This window comes from Halichoeres trimaculatus, unplaced genomic scaffold (genome assembly GCF_033239565.1).
Source record: "Halichoeres trimaculatus isolate MK-OKI-2021-1 unplaced genomic scaffold, fHalTri1.1 fHalTri1_scaffold_6, whole genome shotgun sequence".
Taxonomy (NCBI): Eukaryota; Metazoa; Chordata; class Actinopteri; order Labriformes; family Labridae; genus Halichoeres; species Halichoeres trimaculatus.
In genome coordinates this window covers 17,485,785-17,509,081 of record NW_027437184.1, presented here as the reverse complement: position 1 = coordinate 17,509,081, position 23,297 = coordinate 17,485,785, and the positions used below count along the sequence as shown (strand labels likewise).

The 23,297-nt window shown below is 40.3% G+C and overlaps 1 protein-coding gene across 2 annotated transcripts in view; it reads left to right on the top strand.

Moving 5' to 3' along the window:
• Window positions 1-200: 200 nt before the first annotated feature.
• The window catches only part of ppp3ca (protein phosphatase 3, catalytic subunit, alpha isozyme), a 38,216-nt gene continuing 15,119 nt past the window's right edge, over window positions 201-23,297 (top strand). The window contains exons 1-6 of one of the 2 annotated variants that reach the window (XM_074672003.1): window positions 201-518; window positions 7,734-7,934; window positions 15,424-15,548; window positions 15,707-15,818; window positions 16,187-16,332; window positions 16,435-16,574. In XM_074672003.1, the coding sequence (XP_074528104.1) occupies window positions 464-518; window positions 7,734-7,934; window positions 15,424-15,548; window positions 15,707-15,818; window positions 16,187-16,332; window positions 16,435-16,574 (779 nt within the window). In that variant the 5' untranslated portion in view covers window positions 201-463. The remainder of the gene's footprint in view (window positions 519-7,733; window positions 7,935-15,423; window positions 15,549-15,706; window positions 15,819-16,186; window positions 16,333-16,434; window positions 16,575-23,297) is intronic. The other variant, XM_074672002.1, reaches the window with a different exon arrangement.

Genomic DNA, 23,297 nt, shown 5'->3' with positions numbered 1-23,297 from the left:
GCTCTCTTCTCCGGGCGTACCAAAATTTCGAGAATACCGAAACATGGCGCACCGTGCGTGCGTGGGGGGGGCAACCCCGTCTCTGCCTCCATCTGATGGCAGCATCAGGCAGTCCCGTGAAACATTTGCGTGGGAGTTCCCTTCACCGCCATGTCGGGATATTGCACATCTCTCCCTCACTCCCTCCCTCGCTCCCTCTCTCGCTCCCTCTCTCGGTGCATCCTCCCCCACATTAACAGCTTAGCACAGCAGCAGCAGCAGCAGCTCCTACAGCATCCAGCATCCATCCATCCCCGCCTGCCTGCCTGGGGAGCAGCAGTCCTACCCGGCAGCACCGACGCACGGAGGGGGCGCATCATCTAAGTGATGCCACATTATCAGTCGCATTTCGACAACAAATACAGCGAGTAGATCCCAAAAGAAGGGAGAGAGATCGCTTCAGCCACGAAGACAGCAACTGCCCATGAAGATGTCTAACGCTGACATCGTCTTAAACGCCACCGACAGGATGGTGAAATGTAAGTTAGCTTACATTTTGCTATAAATATCAAAGAACATGTCAAATGTTTAGGTTGTTTTGGTTCGGCAGAATGTGGCCTTTATTTTCATGTCGTGCTTTAAATGGTGTGTTTGCGGCCATCAAGTTGTGTTCACGGTGGTGGTAGTGGGCTGCTGGAGCTTTGATGTTGATAAACAATCCGGTTTTCTGCTGCTGCACAGCCCCCACGAAAAACGGAGATAACGCTGAGAAACAGCAGCACTGCACCGAAAAATATATATCTGTATCATTTGCTGCAGATGCTTTTATTTTTCAGTTTTGGCTGTCACGGCTTGACTGCATCCTGGCTTTGAGGAGAGAGGCAGGGAAAACAGCTGAATTGCTGTGTGAGCTTGTGGTTGGTAGGAGCTGGGGCAGTGATGCAGCAGGATTTCACTGGCTTTGACAGGGCCAGTGGAAGAGGAAACGGGCATGAAATTGACATTTAATGGGGGTATATTTTACTAGGAGTGAGTCATTTTTTAAATTAGATTAAAAACGATCTCTAAGGAAACCCAAAAACAGCGTCAGAAGGTGCTGAGGAAGCAGGCGATCTGGATGGGGGAATTACTGAGGACACAAACTTGGATCAATGAGGGATGATAAAGTGCTCACAGTTGTGCCATAACTCATTTAGGACTGCTCATTCTGACCGTTTATCAGCTCACAGACAGGACTGAGCCTGTATGTACTCACATGCAGTATATCATGACAAGAAAGGAGCAGCTCTTTCAAAATGAACAACTTTGTCCTTAAGGCTACAGGAGTTTAAAACATGAAGTAATCTGCACTAAAGTACACTAACATAGACTGAAAAAGAAAAGCATCCATTGCTTCCCAAGAGCTGTAACAATCTTTTATTTGTCATCAACATTAGTCAAGCACTTCATCAGTGTGACATAACAAACAATGGCATCATTGCTGGGTAGTTTTCCTGTTAAAAACTTATCCAAAGTGTAACAGCACACTATGACTCTGAAATCCTGAAAGCTAGACATTTTTTCAAGCTCTGCTTTGTCAGCAGATGTTTCAGGACATTCGATCAAGACACTAACTGCTGCTTATAGAGTGAAACTGTATGATTCCATACCATGCACAATCAAACTACAGGGAAATGATGCAAAATAACAAAACTTTGCAAAATGACACAATATTACACAGCAGGGCACAAAAAGACACTACAGGATACAATACAGCATGATACAACACGAATACGATATGGCATGATACGATACCACATTATACGATTCAGCATGATCCGATATGCCAAGATATGATCCGATAAGATATGGCATAAAATGAAATGATGTAATCAGATTTTTTTGTCCATTAGGGGTCTCATGTTTTGGACTCAAATCCAACTAATGTTTAGCCTCTACAGTAATAAGTCTCAAGGAACAATGAACAAAGCTTGATAAACATTTCAATCAAGTAGCTTTATCAAAAGAAGCATTCACTGACCTAGAACAATAAACGAGTTAAAAGGTTATCATTGGTGAAGTTGAGTGTCCCAAATAACAAAGAATATTTAGACACTGATTTTTTATGGGTTTTTTTTGTCTGTGTCTAACCCCAGAAAGATACGATTACGTTAGCTGGGGTTTGCTGACAAGCAGGCGTTAAAAAATATGTCAAACAAAAGGTTTACATCAGCAAACACAGCCCAGCCAAAAAATCTGACTCAGCATTCTGCTTTTGTAACATGGTCACATAACATTTAGGATTTTTTACATTGCTTGAAGCACCCAAACTTTGATTTATTTTCTTTTTCAAAACTGATACCCACTTGTTTAATATTGTCTATTCATGTAGCCTCTGGCTGTGCAATGTTAGGCCCCTGTTGAACTGCCTGAAATTTCCCTTAATTTTTATCTTTTAATAGCTCGAAATATTTAGTATTATTTAACAAACTATATTTGTTTGTTGGTCAGATACTTTTTTTTCTACAAACATGTGCTACATCCTCTTGTCACATCTAGTACAACATATTTATTCATCTAGAAAAAAAAAACATTTTTCCCAGCCTCCAAAAAGCTAAAAAAGCAAAAAAAAATGTGATCAAAGGAAGCTTAAAATGCTGATTCTGATGACACTGTTTCTTACATTTAATGTGTGTGTGTGTGTGTGTGTGTGTGTGTGTGTGTGTGTGTGTGTGTGTGTGTGTGTGTGTGTGTGTGTGTGTGAGACAATCTACGGCACACTGATACTACAAGCTACTCTGAGCTATTTTTATCCTTGCACACATTCAGTGTCTCCAAGTTAAACCTCAGCCAGTTTCTGTTTTTCTGTTTTCTCTTGCATGTTTAAACCTGACAGAACATTTCTTAGGAGATACAATAACTGCTGGCCTGTGCAGTTTGTTTTCCACAGCTCTGTCACCACTGTGCTGTGGGCATCAAGCGGCATATTCAGGTCAGTTATTTCAGGGATGAGGCCTATAGTCTTCTCTTGTGAAATGTCGTACTTTATAACAGCACCTTACAAAACATGCTCTCCATGTCATTGACTTTAAGAGTATCTTATCCCACAGACTAATGCAACATGCTTTAGAAAGCAGGTTAAAAATCTGTTACAGCTTTGTGCATGGTTTGGTGACATAAAAAGATGTTGATTCAAATAATTATGCAAAAAAAAAAAGGTTTCAAACCACCATCATCACTCCAGTTTTCTACTCGACTTCAATTTGTGGCTTTAAATAAACAAAGCATATCTGGCTTGCCAACAGTCAATAAACACTAAATAAGGACAAGACAACAGAGTCACTCCCTTGTGTTAAAGCTTTTGAGAAAGAACGATTGAGCGACTCTAAAGATAAAGGTGTGTTCAGTAAACATAAAGTATTGACAGTTTGAGCTGATGTTAACCTTTTCAAAAGCCACAAAACCATGAATGGTTCCTATGAACTGCTCTGGGAAAGATCCAAAAGATCCAGCTCCTTCAAAGAGTCATAACTCCCACTATATTATGCAACAATATGAGAAGCATGGCAATGATACATAATGTCCTAGATTTACAAACAACAGGTCTTCAGACAGACTAACACATTCAAGTTGCAACTGTTCAAATTGGTTCCAGAGACACTCATGCTGATGTTAAATATAATCAATGGTTTTGGAGGAGCAGTAGTTGGGTAATCTATGCATTCAGTATTACAAGCTTGACATTTATATTTTTGTATTTTAGTTGGACGTGTTAATCAAAAATATGTCCTTACTGCTAACCAGGTGAAGCCATCCAGCTTCCATAAGGGTTTCTCATTACTAACACAAACCACACACCTCTCTGCTGCTTCCGAGCCTGCAGGATGAAGGACGGTGTGTTTTGTGTACAGTACAGTCTGCACAATATGATGGGATAATTTGACGTGTCTACCGTGTGAGCATTTTCCAGCAGCATCTCTGTGAACCTCTGATGCAAATTGCAGTACTCTGTGGCGGCACTGGCTGTACTCCAACAGTCAGCTGCTGCTGCTGTTGCCCGGCAACATACAGTATTTCATAGTTCAACTCTGCTTGGGTGCTGAGCAGAAGTCAGCTTTTCATCTCATTTCATCTCACAGCACATCTATATCAGAGCGTTTCTGCATCTACATGCATCTGTGTCTGTGAAATGTATGGTTTAAGGTGGTTTGTGAAGGATTTGGGTTGTTTTTTTATGGTTTCTCTGTGATAAGTGAGATTCACCCTTTGTTGCTTTATTCTGTCTTTAAAAGATGAGTGTCATTCACTCGTGACCCTATTTCAACTCATCTTACCTATATAAAGATGCCAACAGTTTGAATGATTTAATTTGTAATTTCATGTTTGTTGCTGACAACAAAAATAGTTTAAAGAGCAGATGGAACCTACTTCTGACTGTGAAAGGGACTAAACAGGGATGTCACAAAGCATACTGTAGTCTTTTCAAAATGCCAAGAATCAGAGAAAAACCCAGAGTAGCTCATCAGCACACAATGACATTATCCAAACTCAAACTTGAGAAACTTGAATGATGACTGTGCTGAGTTTGTGCTAGCTGGTAAAGTGTAAAAAGACACAACGCCATCACAGATACACACTGCATCCTGTGAAAAATTTGAGTCCCATTAAATCCACTTGCCGGGGCTCGCCTCACTGTCCCAGGAGCAGCGACTCTGAGATTCCTCTAGTCAAGTGTTCATTATTAAAGAGCATGTTGATCATGTTCAGCATAGGCTCAAGCTTTGAGACTCCTCCTTTGTCGTCTCTGCATTTGGCACTGTTCAGTTTTTCTGTTTGCAATGCACTCTACAAATCTGGCAAGCACACTCCTGCATGCATATATAAATATCCACCACTGCTGACAGCCGGTGTTGTGTCTATATACAGTATGTACTCATATTGCTGGATTACACTACAACTTAAAACAGTATGAATCAAATATTTGGTTGTAGAAGTATTAAAACACTTTTGCAACATTTAATCCCTTCAAAATAGAAACTCGATGTAAGCTAAAAAACTGTTGGATTCAGTCTTTAAAAATATCTTTAAACATGTTGTTTACAAGTGTATTTATTTGTTCTGTTATATATTGTGATTTAAACAAGCACAAACCTCCTGGTGTGAGGAAAGAAGCTAACGTGGTAGTGCTAAAACTGCAGTTCCTCAATATTCCAACAGAGGCTGGCTCTGGAAGAGCCTGAAACTACACACAAATCCACTTGAAGAAGCTTAACTTACAGCGATAACTAAACATGTGAACAGCCTGGTACAAAAAAAACAGCTTTGGTCTATAATGCTTATTTCTCTAACTGCACACACTGTGAGGGTGATTTTTGTTTGAATCATTTAAGATATTAAAGATGCTACGAGGAGGATCTGTTGTAAGTGGACTTGCCACCTGCTGGCCCAGAGTCGTAAATTACTTTTAGCGAGGCCTGTGTTTGTACTGGAATTAAATGGAGATCAGAGAGAAACAAATTTTCTTTGTTCAAGACAAAATTTTACTAGATACAACGCCCCGAAGTAATGTATTTATTAGTACAGATCCTTAGCGCTGTGGTTTAAAACGTGACATCAAGTGAGCGTTGTAGTAACTGGCTAAATGTGGCGCTATTGGCAGTTGAGTGCTGCAACAGATCTGTAGGCTAATGTGTTAAGTAAACTCTAACAGTTTATATGAAGACCTGTTGTGACCTGGCTCTTCATTTTATTGATGGTCTCTCAAGTTTGAACAGACCACTGCTGTATAACTGCTGCATGTGGGTTGGAATGAATATTATCACAAACACTTAAGCCCCTGTGTTAGCCTTTAGCCTGTGCGCTATCGATCTCCTGTTTCTCTGTCCTCAGCTTTTCTGTCCTTTTTCTGTCTGACAATTCGGCTCCAGTGTCCACCATCATTACAAAAGTCTGCTTTAGAAACAAATAGGTGATATCACAGAGTACATGTTTTTTACAGTCTATGAAATTAAACAGTAATTAAAGCTTAAAATGAGGATTCTTTTGGCCGCCCCCATCAATGAAGCAGCTGAATTTTTCCTGCTTGTTTCTGATTTGTTATCTGGCACAATTTCTCATCATTTTCACTTATAACACTGAAATTTATCACTCCCTGTAAATAATATCATCCAACACCTACCCCCTGACAGCAGGTACAGGCAAATAAATAAATAAATAAATAAAATACACGTCTTTGTCTCTTTGTTGATGGTCTTGTCTGCTTTTGTGGGTCATACTGAGGTGTCATTGTCAATTTCACGGTGCTTCATAACCAGCTAAAAACTCATCACAGGAGCTTTAAGTAGAAACAATTTATAGAGAATATAGATTCCAATGGGAGTCAAATGTGAAAGCATTGATGTCACAAGAGTTGAAGCAATAGGAGATTTTCTCAGTTGTTGCGTGACATGTGGGGCAACATATTAAAAACTAGCTTGTATGCCTCCTTTATTTAATGAGTTCCAATCATTAATTGTTTGTTGATGTAGGTCAGCTGTCTGAACAGCATTCTGCAATTTTCTACCCAAAAGACTTTGTATAACTTCTCTGCTAACTCACTCTCAATATACTATTAAAGATGTCTGCTCTATTGGTGTTTTTCTCTTAATTTTAAAGTTTTAAAAAGTTTTGTGCTGAGAGGTCAGTTTGTAGTCACAGTAATAGCTCCATATGATGAAGACAGTTCTTTCAGCACACCGCTGTAGGTTGAAGTTGCTCAGTGTACACCTCAGTTGTTTGTACATGCATTTCTAGGCATGTCATGCACCTGCTCTATATGCAACATCCTGGAAGTATTTGAGTCGAGTGGGCTTTCAGATATCTGTGTACTGTTCGTTCATTCTGTATGATATCCTACTCGTAACGTATAAATAGGTGATCAGTAATGCCAGTTTAAGAGATGTGAGACTTTAATCCCAATGTATGTACGGCTGCTTGTGTCCTGTGTGCTATTTTACAACTTGCCACATTACTTTACGTGTAAGTTATTTACAGCTTCAACACTCAAAGCACATTTCTGCGTTAAGCCAAAGCCAGATGATCTGTAGATTAACATCAATACGTTAAACCTGAAAACTGGTCCTCATACAGCATGGACGGCTCCATACGTGATCTAATGAATAACCTTTCCTGCCACTGAAGTAATGATCTGTGGTCGGATTTCACACTTTCACAGGCAGTCTGTCGGGTAGGTGACTGGTGCAATTTAATGGCCACAGGCTTTAAGCAGTCCGAGGAGATTGCTGGATAAATCAAGCACTCAGATGTTAGCTGGGTTTTATCCTGCACTCAGAAGACACTTACCAAGTAACTACACATCTGTACTGCTGTTTTTTACTGCTTTGTGTACATCCGTCGATTCTAGTGAGTGATCTAACCTGCTGATATCCATACATATATGAGGTAGAGCTGATGATTTAAATGATACACAAGCTTCATTTGTACTTGCATATGAATCAAAGCTATATTTACAAAGATGGTTTAATACAAAAGATATGATAATGTTAATCTACAAAGAAAACACATGGACTGGGTGCAAACAGGATTTATGCATGGATCCCATGATGTTGTGATGCGTGTATAATTCCTATTCTGTGTTGGCCACTATGCTCTCACAACAGTGTAAAAAAAGAAAAATAGAGTCACGAATCGTATTCTTGTTGGCATAAACAGTAGCCATAGTTACTGCAATGTCCCTGTTCTTTAAATGTCAAAACGTGCCTGTGCTCTGTCCCCAGCTGTCCCCTTCCCCCTGAGCCACCGCCTTACAATGAAGGAAGTGTTCGACTGCGAAGGGAAGCCGCGCGTGGATCTCCTGAAGGCCCACCTCACCAAGGAGGGCCGTGTGGAGGAGGCCGTGGCACTTCGAATCATCAATGAGGGAGCATCAATCCTGCGTCAAGAGAAAACTATACTGGACATCGAAGCACCAGTCACAGGTATGTAAGCTGAGAGATGTTTATATGGAGTCTACCCTGCAGCACATACAGGTGCATATCAGAGATGAAGAAAGTATTGGGAATTAGGGCTGGGGGATATATCGAGTATACTCAATGTATCGCGGGCTTTTGCACTTGAGATGTATAAAACGCCTCATCGCAGCAGTCTTGTGGTTGATTGTGGTATTTATGCTCTTTGAGTAGACTGTAGAGCTCTTCATGCAAATTGTTTACTTATCATGAAATTACTGTGCCTGATATCCCAGCAAGCTAACCTGACCTGAACCAAATCAAGAATCGAAGAAAAAATTTTAAAAGGAAGATGAGAAACACTGGGCTATAAATAGAATGTGTTAAAGGCTCTGAAACACCTTGGCAACCACCTCCATGTTTGACAGGTTTTCAAGTTAGCCAATGATTTACAGTTAGCAAGGCTTTAACAGCAGCTCTGGAATAATATAAATAAAATAAATCATAAACTGATTTGGAAGGATGTTGATGATTCAACTTTCTCTTTTAATGGAGGCTGTTGTTCCTGGGGCTGTTATATTGTATTACATAATAGTGAGAGTGGTTTCTGAAATTTTCACAACCCCATCAAAATCAATAAGGAGACAGAGTCTCAATATTTGACGTTGTGTAACTGTTTGTGCTTCTTTTTTGCTCTGTGGATTATTTAAAAGTGGAAACACAAAAAGAAAAAAAAAAAGAAGGAGGGGGACACAACAAAGCTCTACTAGCTTTTTACCCACTCAGCTGGCATGACACCCAAACAGTATTTGGTGACTCTTTGGTGGAATCCCAATCATGATTTGTTTTAAGCTTACTGGTCTAAAAGCTTGTGTTTTAGAGTTTTTTTGTTTTGGTATGATTGTGATGAAGACTATGATAAATGATAAAAATACAGGAAAGGCTAGTGACAGCGTACAACCAGTGTACTGTTATGACGATGGCCCGGAGTCTCAAAATCAGATTGAAACAAATTTTCTTTGTTCAAGACAACTTCTTAGTGGATACAAAGCACCGAGGTAAGTTTTTTATCCGAACAGTTCCGCACACTATGGATTGAAATGTGACATCAAGCAAACAAAGTAGCTGGCTATATGTAGCACTACTGGCAGACCACAACATATCTGTAGGTTAATGTGACAACAAGTAAACACCGTCAGTTTATATGTGGTTTTAGTCGCTGTCTATATTTAGCACAGCTGGCAGCCCGGTGCTCTAGGACGTGTCAGTAATACAGTTTACTAACACAACCCATTCAGTTAAGTTGTACAAACCCATGCTCGGTACATGCAGGGTCCAGGTAGTGACAGGTCTGTGGCAAGAAGTAAGAGGACAAAACAGGGAGGAAAAATCCAGAACAAGGAGCCATTTTTGGCTGGAACTTAGCCCTGTCATGTTAGCTGTGTACACTGCTTACCCCCTATCCCCTACTCTCTAGTGTTCTTTAATGAAAGACGCTTTCTATGTGATGGTCATTTGAATTTGGTGTTCTCGTGTTCATTTACCTTCTCCCAAAACTGTGTCATTAAACCTGTATGAAGTTGTCTTTGTAAAAAGTGAGTATAGTGTTTAGTTGAAACAAAGGTGACGTGTGAATGAAATGCACTTTGACTTGAAGAGAAGTCCCAGGCTTCTAATCCTGACTGGCGTCAGGAAAATGCAGGCTTTGTGTATTAAGCATGAAATATGGATGATGAACAGAGTATTGTGTATGGGGTTTATGAGTGTGGAGGTCTGTTTTACATCTTTGTAAGCTTGAGTTATCAAATGTCTCTGCAGCGCCGTGTGCGTGTGTGTAGTCATATATTATGAGGCAGTTATGCACTTGTGGGTCTTTACTTGCATGGATGTGTTCCATGTGTGTGTGTGTGTGTGTGTGTGTGTGTGTGTGTGTGTGTGTGTGTGTGTGTGTGTGTGTGTGTGTGTGTGTGTGTGTGTGTGTGTGCATGTGTGCGTGTGTGTGCGTGTGTGTGCGTGTGTTTGATTGCTTTAGTCACACAAGCAGTCTCCCACTCACATTGCTCTAAGCTTTGAGTGGGCGAAGGCCACTGTGGAGCTGATAGGGGAGACAGAAAAGAGAGAGGAGATGGAGGATGAGTAGGAGAGAAGGAGACAGAGGAAGATGATAATGAAAAATTGAAGGCAGTGAGGAAATGAGATGTAGGTTTGCACTCCAGAGCCATAGTGTTTGCTGCGAAAAAGTATGCGTATCCCCAGAGGCTTGAGCTCCTTCTACCTCTTTGAGGTGAGAGCTTCTGCTTCTTCTGCTGAAGACAGGGACCTTTCAGCCAGACAAGAGAAATATCTCAATATGATGGTGGCCTAAGGACAGCAGACATTAATACAAGAGTTGCACTGATAATAGGATGGATATCTGCTTGCAAAGACTGCTTGAAAAGCAGCCCTGCCAATTAATGCAACAGTTTTGTAGGAACCACTTGGTCCCTCAAAATCAACCACCCTCAGGTAACAATAACAAACAATAGTAGCATAGTAAAGCACAGTTAAGTAAAAGTTTTATTGTTGGTCCAAGCTGTGAAAATTTCAACAAGCAGTGTTTGTTTTTCAAATAAAAGTTTGTAAAAATATCAAGAGTAATTGAGTTATTGGAGGGGTCACTGGCCTTTTCTAATACTTAGTTTTACTTAGAGAAAAAATAGCACCTCTAATTACCTCTGCTAAAGAGGTTATGTTTTGGGTAGAGTTTGTCTGTTTGTCTGTGAACAACATTACTCAAAAAGTAACTTACGGATCTTGATGAAATTTTCTGAAATGTTCTAAATGAGATAAGGAAGAAGTGATTAAATTTTGGTAGCAATCCGGATCACCGTCTGGATCAAGGATTTTTTTAAAGGATTCTTTATCATTGTGAGATAGGGCTGGTTTTACCATATGTTTATATAACTCCACTATAAATGGTCGGATTGCTTTGCAAAAAAATACAAGACAAGGTCACGAAAATTTCAGACAGATGTAAAAGTACGATCCAGATCCTGGCAATATTCTGGATACTAAGATCTGGAATATGAAATATGTACTGGGTCATCATCATTTTCAACACTGTCAGGTAAAAAATTATCGTACAAACCTGCAACTAATACCAAATTGTAGCAGACAGTCTGCTGAAAAGGAGAATAACATTAAAGTAGGACTAAAGTGTTGCATGACAATCACAATATGCTTGGCGGAGGTCTGTGCTCTCTGAGTGCTTTTTACGTTTATACTGTATTCAGGGTACTGATTTGGCTTAGTGATTAAATCATGCGCCCATGTCCAAGGGTCTTACCCTTTAAAGCAGGCAGCCTGGGTTTCCTTCTAACCTGCAGCTCTCTGTTGCATGCTGTAACGCCCTCCCTACTCCCACCTTCCAACTAATCCAGTGCCCCAATAAAGGCTCCAACAACCCCAACATGAAGTAAAAAAAAAAACACTTGTTTCAATACTGGCAGTAGGACAGTATTTTTGATTTGATTCATGTGAATGCTTTTTATTTTTTTATTTGGTTCCATATTAAAACACATAGTTTAAAAGCTGAAAGGTTCATGACATGTTGGAAGGGTGGACTCAAACAAGGCCTGCCCATAGCTCTGCCCCTAGCAGGCCTCCAGACAGCTGGCCAATCAGAAAGAAGGGGGTTTATGGGGTGGGAGCTTTAAAGAGACAACAGCCAAAACAAAGTGTTTCAGGCTTCTTCAGCATTAAGGTTATTGTTATTATTAGGGTCCTCGGCCAACGGAAGAGGGCACCTTCTAGCAAGCTAGAAGGTGCCCTCGGCCGAAGGCCGAGGGCACTATTGTATTCCGTCCGTTTCTTTTTAGGGTCCTCGGCCTGAGCCAGGGCACCTTCTAGCAAGAGCTAGAAGGTGCCCTCGGCCGAAGGCCGAGGGCACTATTGTTCCTGCTGCGTTTCTTTTTTTTTCTTATTATTATTCCACCCGCCCCGAGAACGCAAATTACACCCCCTAAACATGCTCCAAAACTCACCAAAATTGGCACGCACATCAGGATCGCGTGAAATTGCGATTTGATACCAAACATGACCCCCGACATCCCATAATAAGCTCAATAGCGCCACCTAGGCACACGCTAAGGGCCCTAGCTCAGGCTAGGAATGTCGTAGAGAGATGAAACAAACACCAAAACGCTCGTGTCATCGAGACGCAAAAATCATACGCTGCTACCCTGGACCTATCTCCAACAGGAAGCCGGCAATTTGCCCGCCAAAATAAAAAAAAATTTTTTTTAAACCTTTCTGCAAAAATTTTCTCCTCTAAAACCAAAAATGGTACAGGTTTGAGACTACCATCACATGACAGACCAGACCCTGCTCTCCAAAAGTTGTGAAGGAAGTTGTTGTTTCGGGCCCGGTTTTCGAATGGCGAGCCCTCAAAGTCGCCGACCGCTTTTGGCCGCTTTAGGATTTCTCCATGTTAGCAGATGAGGAGAACCAATTTCAGGTCAAAACACTCACTACTAGTACTTCTACTTGTGCCGCATTTGGGCCTCTAGACAAAAAACTAAAAGTCATCGAGCTTTAAAAATTACATGGTTGGATTCCTGACAAAATTCCCTACAACTATAAGATATTTTTACACAGATTAAGCCAACATTGTGGCCTACAGGACAAGTAGTTCGGACATTGCTCTAAAATAAAAAATCCATTTCTAGCACTTTTCCACCGCTTATCCACCGGTTTGTGACGCATTTTGGCTTCTACAGAAAAAAGTATAACTCGTACAGCTTTAAAAATGCCAAAAATGGATTCCTCACAAGCCCTTCTATTAAATATGATATTTTTGACACAGATTGGGGTAAAATTGTGGACTCTGTGAGGATTTCTTTACATTAGATGGCTGATAAACTCTCAGTCTCCACTCTGTTTGGGGTTCTGTCACGCTAATTAGAACTCCACGCATGCAGCTGCTCATGTCACTCAGCATAGCAGAGGATACGTTGCCATGGTATCAACTGACTCCCCGACATCCCATAATATTCTCTCAGAGCCATTAGACTCACTTCCACCCTATGAACACCAAAGCAGCCCTAACTGGGGCTAGGAATGTCGTAGAGAGATGAAACAAACACCGAAATGTTCGTCTCATTTTGTTGGACACATTGGAGGGAAAACCGCCAGGAGCCCGAGGACCCGTCTAATGCTGCTTGCAGCTTTAATTTCTTATTATTATTCCCTCCTCCAGTAAATCGCTTATTAGGTCCTCTTAACATATTCGAAAACTCACCAAAATTGGCACACACATTATGGATGCCGAAAATTTTCGTTTGATACTAAACATGACCCCCAACATCCCATAATAAGCTCAATAGCGCCACCTAGGCACACGCTAAGGGCCCTAGCTCGGGCTAGGAATGTCGTAGAGAGATGAAACCAACATCAAAATGTTCGTGTCATCGAGACGCAAAAATCATACGCTGCTACCCTGGACCTATCTCCAACAGGAAGCCGGCTATTTCCCTCCCAAAAAAAAAAAAAAAATTTTTTTACCCTTTCTTTAGAAATTATACCCTCTGAAACCAAAAATGGTACAGGTTTGAGACTACCATTACATGACAGACTAGACCCTGCTCTCCAAAAGTTGTTCAGATAGTTGTTATTTCTGTCCCGGTTTTCGAATGGCAAGCCCTCAAAGTCGCTGACCGCTTTTGGCAGATTTAGGATTTCTCCATGTTAGCAGATGAGGAGAACCGATTTCACCTCAAAACACACATTCTACTAGTGCCGCATTTGGGCCTCTAGACAAAAAACTAAAAGTCATAGAGCTTTAAAAAATATATGGTTGGATTCCTGACAAAATCCCCTACAACAACATAATATTTTTACACAGATTAAGCCAACATTGTGGCCTACAGGACAAGTAGTTTGGCTTTTTCTCTAAAATACAAAATCCATTTTCAGCACTCTTCCATCTGTTTTGTGACGCATTTGTGCTTCTAGAGAAAAAAGTATAACTCGTACAGCTTTAAAAATGCCAAAAATGGATTCCTCACAAGCTCTTCTATCAAATATGATATTTTTGACACAGATTGGGGTAAAATTGTGGACTCTGTGAGGATTTCTTTACATTACATGCCTGATAAACTCTCAGTCTCCACTCTGTTTGGGGTTCTGTCACGCTAATTAGAGTTCCAAGCATGCAGCAGGTGATGTCATTCAGCACAGCAGAGGATACGTTGCCATGGTATCAACTGACTCCCAGACATCCCATAATATTCTCTCAGAGCCATTAGGCTCACTTTCACCCTATGCACACCAAAACAGCCCTAACTGGGGCTAGGAATGTCGTAGAGAGATGAAACCAACGCCGAAATGTTCCTCTTATTTTGATGGACACATTGGAGGGAAAACCGGCAGGAGCCCGAGGACCCGTCTAATGCTGCTTGCAGCTTTAATTATTTATTTGCATTTCTTGCAGTGGTGGCAACATTGTTTTTCTCCACCCTCTGTCTAATGCTGAGTGTACTCATCTGTTGTGTATGTGCACGTGTTTGTATGTCTGTGTACGTATCAGGGCAGAACGTACAGAGAGCAGATAAGAAGATAGATCTGTCTATGTAGAGACAGAAATGACATCCTGTCATGAAAAAAAGATAAAATACATAAGGCTATTTAGTAGGGATGTCCTGATACGATCATGGGGCTGATCAAGTCATTTTTTAACGATCGGAGATCGGAAGGGGGAATCGGAAAAAGCCTGGGGCCTTAGTTCTTGTTTTAATTAAAATGTGTATAATAGCACATCATCATTTATTTTAGAATAGAACTTTATTTTTCATAACAAGTAAAACAAAATTGCAAACAAGAAATTGCAGCCTTATTGTCACACACATACAAGGTAATCTTGTGGTGCACCACTGAGAAGCTTTATTTCTATTATGTTGATCAAATGCTGCACTAAGTGGAGAAAAAAATTCTATATCCATTTTGGATAGAATAATACCTTGATTTGAATGAAATTAAAAAAACTCAAAATACAACTTGTAGGAGTTTTTTTCTTTTCTTTTTTTCTCAATGCATTGCTGAAAGATCGGATCGGGAAATATCGGGATCAGTAGATACTCAAAATAAAAAAATCAGATCGTGAGCAAAAAAATGTGATCGGGACATCCCTACTATTTAGTGTGTTGAAAGAAAAAATACAGATCTGGTCTATTAGAGAGGAAACCCTAAATAACTACTTCTGCTTTGATGTGGGGCTATACAAACAATAAAATCAATTGACCAAATAGTGCAACCTTGTTAATTTGTCATAATAACTCTCATTCATTTTGTTAAACAGAGAAATTTGTTTTTCTCAAGTTAGCACAATACAGCTATGTGCCAAACTGTTCTGAACATTGATTACACTTTGCCTTATTTATACTAACCAAGACAGACATTAATGAATATTGCTGAAAAACACAGCTGAAATTCAGTTTAGCTCTTTGATTCTGTTTTATTTACCATCCTGCTGTTGTTTTTTCAGTGTGTGGTGACATCCACGGGCAATTCTTTGATCTCATGAAGCTGTTTGAAGTGGGAGGATCACCAGCCACAACCCGGTACCTATTCCTTGGAGACTACGTCGACCGCGGCTACTTCAGTATTGAGGTAAAAATAGTTCAGTATCAGAAAGTGTGTGTATGAGTGAAGAAAACTTCACGCAGTGCATTTTTCAATAACATAAGTTCAACTTACTTTGTTGGGCTTGAGTATTGTATGAAACAAGATTCATCTGTTTTATTCTGCTGTGTATTTTTCTTTGACAGTGTGTTTTATACCTCTGGTCGCTTAAAATCCTCTATCCAAAGACACTATTTTTACTTCGTGGGAACCATGAATGTAGACATTTGACAGAATATTTCACCTTCAAACAAGAATGTAAGTACCTTTCAGCGTTTCTTCTTTTCGTTTCTTTGTCCTGTCAAACTCATGTGCAGCTTGTTTGACTTTTAAAAAAAGAAACAGTTGTTGTACATGTCTGTTAAGCCTGCTGATTATGTATTGACAAGAAGATTTTATGCTTGGTGTAAAATGTTGTTATATGATTTTTTTCATAAATTCACAAACTTTCACTTCTTTTGAGCTTACAGAGTATTGTGTTACACATGGACTCAAAAGACAATTAATTTGCTTATCTTCTTCTTTGTACTTGGTTTTGTAAATATAACTTCTGATGTAAAAATGGCAGTTCATGGAGATAAACCAAAACATGATAAATATCTGATTACATTTCTGTCTCCTGTCAGGTAAAATCAAGTACTCAGAGCAGGTGTACGACTCGTGTATGGATGCATTTGACTGCCTTCCCTTGGCTGCACTCATGAATCAACAGTTTCTGTGTGTCCACGGTGGACTGTCACCTGAAATCCACACTTTAGACGACATTAAAAAGGTAACAGCTTGAAGTTGCTGCTATCAGAAGCTTTTGCTTATGTGTTTTAAAAGAAAAGATTTTATAACAAGCACATTTCTGCATCTGCATTGTTCCGCAAAGTTGGATCGGTTCAAGGAGCCTCCGGCATTTGGGCCCATGTGTGACCTGCTGTGGTCTGATCCTCTGGAGGATTTTGGCAATGAGAAAACCCAGGAATATTTCAGCCACAACACGGTGCGAGGCTGTTCCTACTTCTACAGGTGAGCTGACTCTGCCTCTTCTTCCCTGCAGCAACTTCAGGCCTCTGGACCTTTTGGATTATTTTGACTTTATTTCTGTTGTTGTTTCTACTTTAATACTAAAGAGAATAAATACACTGGCTTAAGAATCTGGGTTCATTTATAAGCACAGGTCAATTTTTTAACATGTTATCACCCAACTTTGTCAAGTACTGGGGCTCTGTCTGTAGCCTTATGCTTTGAAACATGATGATTGAGGGCTGGTCAAAGAAAAAAAGGATTTTTCCTCCAAAAAAACCCTCAAACATTCACTCACAATGAATCTTAGCTGTGGATCAACCAAAGGATGACCTTAAAGTGATACTCCAGGATGGATCAAGTTGGGTCCTATCACAAGGTTTAGGGCAGAAATTACCCCTACAGCAGTGATTTTGTGCAGCAGAAGCCCAGGGCGCACGCACCAAAGACCCCCTCCCTGCTTGTCTGCCGGTTTCCTCTGCACTCAGACGGGGCCATATTTTACTTGACCAAAAACACAAATAAACGGACTCCCACCGAAAAAATCTGATATCAGTCTGCATTCATGCTTTATTTAGAGAATTTTCAGCATGTTACTTTCACACAAAAACACCGCTGAATAAGGCTCTAGTTCTCATCATGTCGTAAAATGGCGCTACCTCTGCTGCAGAGCCACAGCTGGCTATGAGATGCTCGCCGCTTAGTGTATCAGTCCGCGTGCGCGGCGTGCCAGATATAAACAAACGCAGGTAGTCTGCCAGGACGAAAAGACACGATGAGAGGCTTTGGATCCAAAACAACCTTTCCGCAGCAGTCCAGTGCTGACGGCTCGCCGCCATTTTTAAAGTTGAGTAACGTCCCTAGTTGCGTCTTTCTGACAACTTTCCGTTTGAGTGGATATATGATACCTCAATCGGTTTTTGGAAAGGGATATTCTACCCCTGTGAAACCGATTAAATTTCCATTCGGATTGGAAAAATCTCTCCAGCAGGGGAGAGAGGAGTGGGCGGGGAGGGGGTTGGGGGGTGTCTGCTCCAGTGGACCATTCAGGTCAGACTTGCTCCTGATTGGTCAAAAATGGGAATCGCTGACGTCGGCAAATCCCCAAAATCCAAACAGCTCGTTTAAGGTCAGGATTTTACTTTCACAAGCACTACTAAGTACAGGTTTTGTCATTAAATATCACATTTTGTGGGCTGGGAGGAAAGCCAAAGACCCACAAATTTCTCTAAGAGACTTAATAAAGTGATTTCTGCATAATATGGGACCTTTAAAACTGATGATATAGGTATAATCAGGCTTCCTGCTGCTAATCTTGTTTGCTTTTATAAGACATAAGTATTATGGTATAATTTATTTATTTTTTAAACATCATTTATTAGCAGCTAAAAACTCAACTAAAAACTTTCATGCTGCTAATTCTATGTAACCCTAACACCTCAGAACAGTAGGCATCCAGAGAAGGCTTCAGAGGACGACCTGCAGCTTCACATTTCGACATGTTGTGGCTCTGAACTTTGTGCTTCATAATACAGCATTAGAGTGAGAACAGGCTTTCACAGCCCACCTCTTTGTTTGAGATTGTTTACGGCGTCCTGCTCGTGCTCAGCTCCTTTAGATGCTCCTCACAGAGTGCACAGAATCCATTAGGTTTCCCCTTGCGGCTCATTGATGGGTTATAATTACAGTTTAGTCTTAAAAGAAAGAAGGGTTCACACTGTGAAAATTTCAACCATAAATCCTGCCTCATACACGAGGTGAAATATGGTTTTTAAGGGGGTTAGTCATTACTTATTATGTGTGCGTCATTAGATTTTATATTATTCATAGAGGAAGAAGTTAGTGTAATGCACAGACAGACAACACCCTAAATGATTAGTGTGTTATTGTGATCTAATTCAGTCTTTCAGGAGAATTGTTGGAGTACAGGGCTAAATCTGACTGTGACACAGAAGCCTAGCAACTTAATATCAAAAATAGATGTTAAGATGATGAATTATAAATAGATATCAAACATTTAGTGCTGCCTGAGATAAACCAAAAAGAACAAAACAAACAATAGACACACTTAACTGCGTGCGTATAATGGCTTGAATTTGATTAAAGAGACTGAAAGATGTAATGAGCACATACATACACAAAGCCTATGGTATCTGCATCCAAGAGTTAATAGACCATATTTTCTTGTGGTTAACAGCTGCTTTTGATATGAGGTTGTCTTTCTTTTGGGACTTACAGAATAAATGGTGACAGACAGACCAAGATCAGCTGGTTGAACCTAGAGCTACATACTGTAGACACACAGACAGAGAAAGAGGAACACAATCAGAAACTTAATGTCAGGAATATGGTTGTTATACAACTATCTAGCCTCAGTGACAAAGCATGTAAAAAAGGAGGAGGAGTGAGCATCATCCTAATGCTGCTGTGAGATGGGAGAGCGCTGTGGGAAGTAGGTGGTTGTGAGGAAAGGAGATTAGGTGGCGCTTGTTGTGAGAGTTTTCTTAATGAAGGTTCAGAACAGTGCGGACCCCTGCGTGGGAGCTGCAGCTCTGCTCAAATCGCCCAAAGTGAAGCCAGGAAGATTTAGTGCTCCACAGAGGAAATGACATTCTATTTGTGCAGAGTAATTGCAGTTCAGATTCACATTATTATCTAACTGTAATTATCATTTTGCTTCATGAAGCGCCAAAGGTGGGTTCAAATTATATCAGAAGTTTCACAGACAAGTTCATCTTTTTACTGCGAGACCAAACTGTTTGTGTTACTGTAGATCTCCTCTCAGAAAATGGCAGTTTAATAGATTTTTAACGTGTTTTTTTCTTCTGAGAGGAGATTATATTTTATTCCAGAAATTTGCTTGCCAAGACAAAGGCAATATCATTTAAGCTCTCTCAAATAAATTTCAGTTTGCATAGATTTCTGTGCCCCAGTGGGCAAATTCTTATCTCCTATGTCTTTGCCAAGTAACGTTCTGTACATATGTAGTGTCTGATGATGAATATTATCCTGCTGCTCTCTTAACAGTCACTTTTATCAGTTACAGTTAAATGTAAAATGTAAAACAGCTGTAATGGCAGCACTCTGTTGGTCTTTTTGTTTCAACACCTGTCCCATGGCAACTGTAGAAATCATCAGTTTTGTCCAAGGGGCAAAATCAGGTTAGTAAAAATGAAGCCTATGCAGAAGTGCTAAAAGTTGCTGTTCATCGAGAATATGCTTGAGCCTGGCTACAAAAAGATCAGAAGTCACATACACATCCAGCCATAAAAACAGATCTATACAGCATTAAAAAGCGTATTTACAGCCTGGTTGAAAAATGAATCTAAAAGATTTCACTTTTGGCACACACTGTACGTTGAGTGAATTTTTTTCTGGCTCCGTTGTTAAAGGATAAGTTCGGTTAATACAGCTTTTACGTTGTTTATAGAATGAAGTAGAACAAAATACTCACCCAGAAGGCTTTCCTGATCCAAGCAGTGCTTTGGGAGATATTTAGATCCAAAATTGTGCAGCGGACGTCCGTATAATGGGATTCATCGGGGCATAGACAGCGCCGCTCCTAAAACTGCATTAATCGTCCAAAAACTTGTGTTTTTAACCAATATTACATCATGGTCCGCTCCGGGTTAGTCCTCTGCTGCAGTCTGTGTCACTTTTGACAGCGCTGTGTGGCTGTAATGACCCCTGAACTGACGAAGACTTTGTTTACGTTTGCCCCTTCGCGCATGCGCAGTACTCTCTGGAGAGCTGACTCCACTTCCTCTTTTCTTTGAGGGGCAAACGTAAAGAAAGTCTTTGTCAGTTCAGAGATCAGTACAGCCACACAGCGCTGTCTAAAGTGACACAGACTGCGGCAGAGGACAAACCCGGAGCGGACCATGATGGAATATTGGTGAAAAACATGAGTTTTTGGACGATTAATGCAGTTTTAGGAGCAGCGCTGTCTATGCCCCGATGGATCCCATTATACGGACGTCCGCTGCACGATTTTGGATCTAAATATCTCCCAAAGCACTGCTTGGATCAGGAAAGCCTTCTGGGTGAGTATTTTGTTCTACTTCATTCTATAAACAATGTAAAAGCTGTATTAACCGAACTTATCCTTTAAGTTATTAGGATCATTTGATTGTCCGATCAGAGATGCAGCTCAGGTCACGTGACATTCATTCATTTCACAGTTTCAGGAAGAAATGGGTGACGTCGTGGAGGTTACATCCATGTTTTAGACAGTCTATGGTCTTGTCACTGATGGTGTTGCATGCTAGTATTAACATCAGCCTGTTTCTCATTAGTATTTCCTGACCCTTGCTATGGTAACCACTGCTCCAGACTGCAAGTCTAGGATTGGTGAAATAGGGCCAGAGGTCTTCCTCGACCACATGCTCACTGACCATGTCGCAGCTACTTAACTGACACACCAGTAAATCTGAGGGAAGTGGGCAGCTGGTGGGCCGGTACACGAGTTTGACCACACACTGTGAATGCAGCATCCATGTTTTAAAGGCTTTGTTTGACATGGCGCATGGCTTAATGCTTATATGTGACAGAATGACAAAAGCTGTTTTTTCAAACCGTCTACAAACTCAAATCTGTAATTGCTTTGAAAAACATCAATCTAAAATATTATCCCATAGTACTTCATTTGGAAGTGATCTGGTGTACTTCTTGAGTAAATATGTGATTGACAATGGTGGAAAGACCATCAAGATAAGGGTAGAGTTGACCAGCAGTGATAGAAAGTTTCTCACATGAAGAAAAAGCAGGTGTTGGGTCTTCACGCCCCCTGCTTTTTGTTTTTCCCCACTCTTGAATGGTCAACTATAGAAAACCATTTACTCACATTGGAAATAGAGAAAGGGAGAGAAAGAAAAAAAAGGGGGGAGCTTAGCGAGGATTATTCTGTAGATGTGTGGAGGATGCTGCTATTATAGTCATCTATCTCCCTGTGGCTTTGTTCTGCCTTCACTCTCAAACTTACCTCTCCATCATTATGACTCTTGCCAACCGTATAGTGTGTATGCAGCACAGAGAAACACTCTCAGGGGATTTTGGGGTAAATGAAGGAAAATCTATGTGAAATAGAACTAGGTATGCGGCTAAGCAGGTTATGAAGAAAGAGGGTACTTTAAAATGCAATCAGATATACTGCAGTGTTTTGACTTTAAACTACATTTTGACAATGACTGATTGTAGAGATGCATGAACTGTTAGAGCACTGCTGCATTAGCCACTGTTATGTGAAGCTTCAATCTTAGAGAAAATATAAATACAGAGCATTTCTTACAAGTAGATGAACAACTGCTGGTTCCTAATGAATGTTACTAATGACCAATTACAAATACTTTAGACAACATGTGTGTTCTATTGTTTCATGCATGATTTTTAATTGTATGGTTTCAGAAACACTAACGTTATGAAGGCTCTGTAGCAGACTGACCTCTGTATGTAAGAATAGAAAAACAATGTTTACTTTTTTTACTCACAGAAATTCAACTTTGTCGTATCAGTGTTTTTTCTTTTAGCCTCCAGAAACCTTGATCCACTTTGGCCTTTTAATGTACCTTATTGGCCTGAATATTTGATGATCCTTATAAGTAGATACCTCTCCTCTCTGTTATTTGGTATGTACTTTTCTTTTTATTAAAAAAACAGATTCATTATATTAAGCATATAGCTCCACCTCTGTTTAGTAAACTTGTCCTACTTTGGAGCAGCTGTGATCTCTGTGTCTCTTCCTCTTTCCTACCCCTGGCACGGTCACAGTGAGTCACGACTGGCCTCAGCCATGGGGGTGCACTCGCTTTAAATATAAGTGGTGCTGTCTGTTGTAATCAATTTTAAAAATGTAATTTCTAAATCTGGAAAATAACATGAGTTCATTTTTTTCAGATGATGCCAAGAATAAAAGCTGTGGCTTCTTTCCAAGTCATTATCACCATAATTTAGGGTCTTCTCGTTATACAAGTTAGCATCTCAAAAGTAATGGAAATCAGTTTCAGGGAAATTTTGATTTTTTTTTTGCAAGTTTAGGTAAACTTTCCGATACTGGGTTTGAATTGGCCAAAATGTTGATATTTTGGGAAACTGCTCATTTGATTTGACAAACTAATCCTCAAAAAAGCAGCCAGGAGCAGAGGCTCCACCAGAGCAGTTCTTTAGCTGTATTTGGGTTAGACCAGTTCTGTGACCTGAAATCAATCAATGTTACTTGTACATCATCATCATTAAGGTACAGCACCACCACCTGCTGTGTTGTACCCTATAACTGCAAAGCTGCTGTGTCACAGGACAAAGGAAACACATGTCCCTCTAAATTACGGCATAGAAAACACATTTTCCTTACTTTTTTTCTCAAGGAAAGCTATTTTTAAGTATTATAACAAACTATCTCATGACAAATTTTGCTCTGAACCTTTTTCAGGTACCATCGAGTTAAGTGTCAGTTTTCATGGTGTTAGTAAGTCATAATTCAATTGAACCACAACTTTTGATGAATTTGATAACCATCAGCTCAATGGGCAGATGGATTTTCTTAAGGGGAAGGAAAAACAAACTCAGTTTCTCGCTCACACCACAGCACTTCCATCTCTCTGTCTCTTTCACTCATACTCACTTGTCAAATTTCTCGCTCTCTCTTGCTCACAGGCTCACCGACACTTTATTGTGTGTATTTTCACAAAGGGGAGAGAAGGAATGTGAGCTGCAGGCAGGCAATGTGCTGTG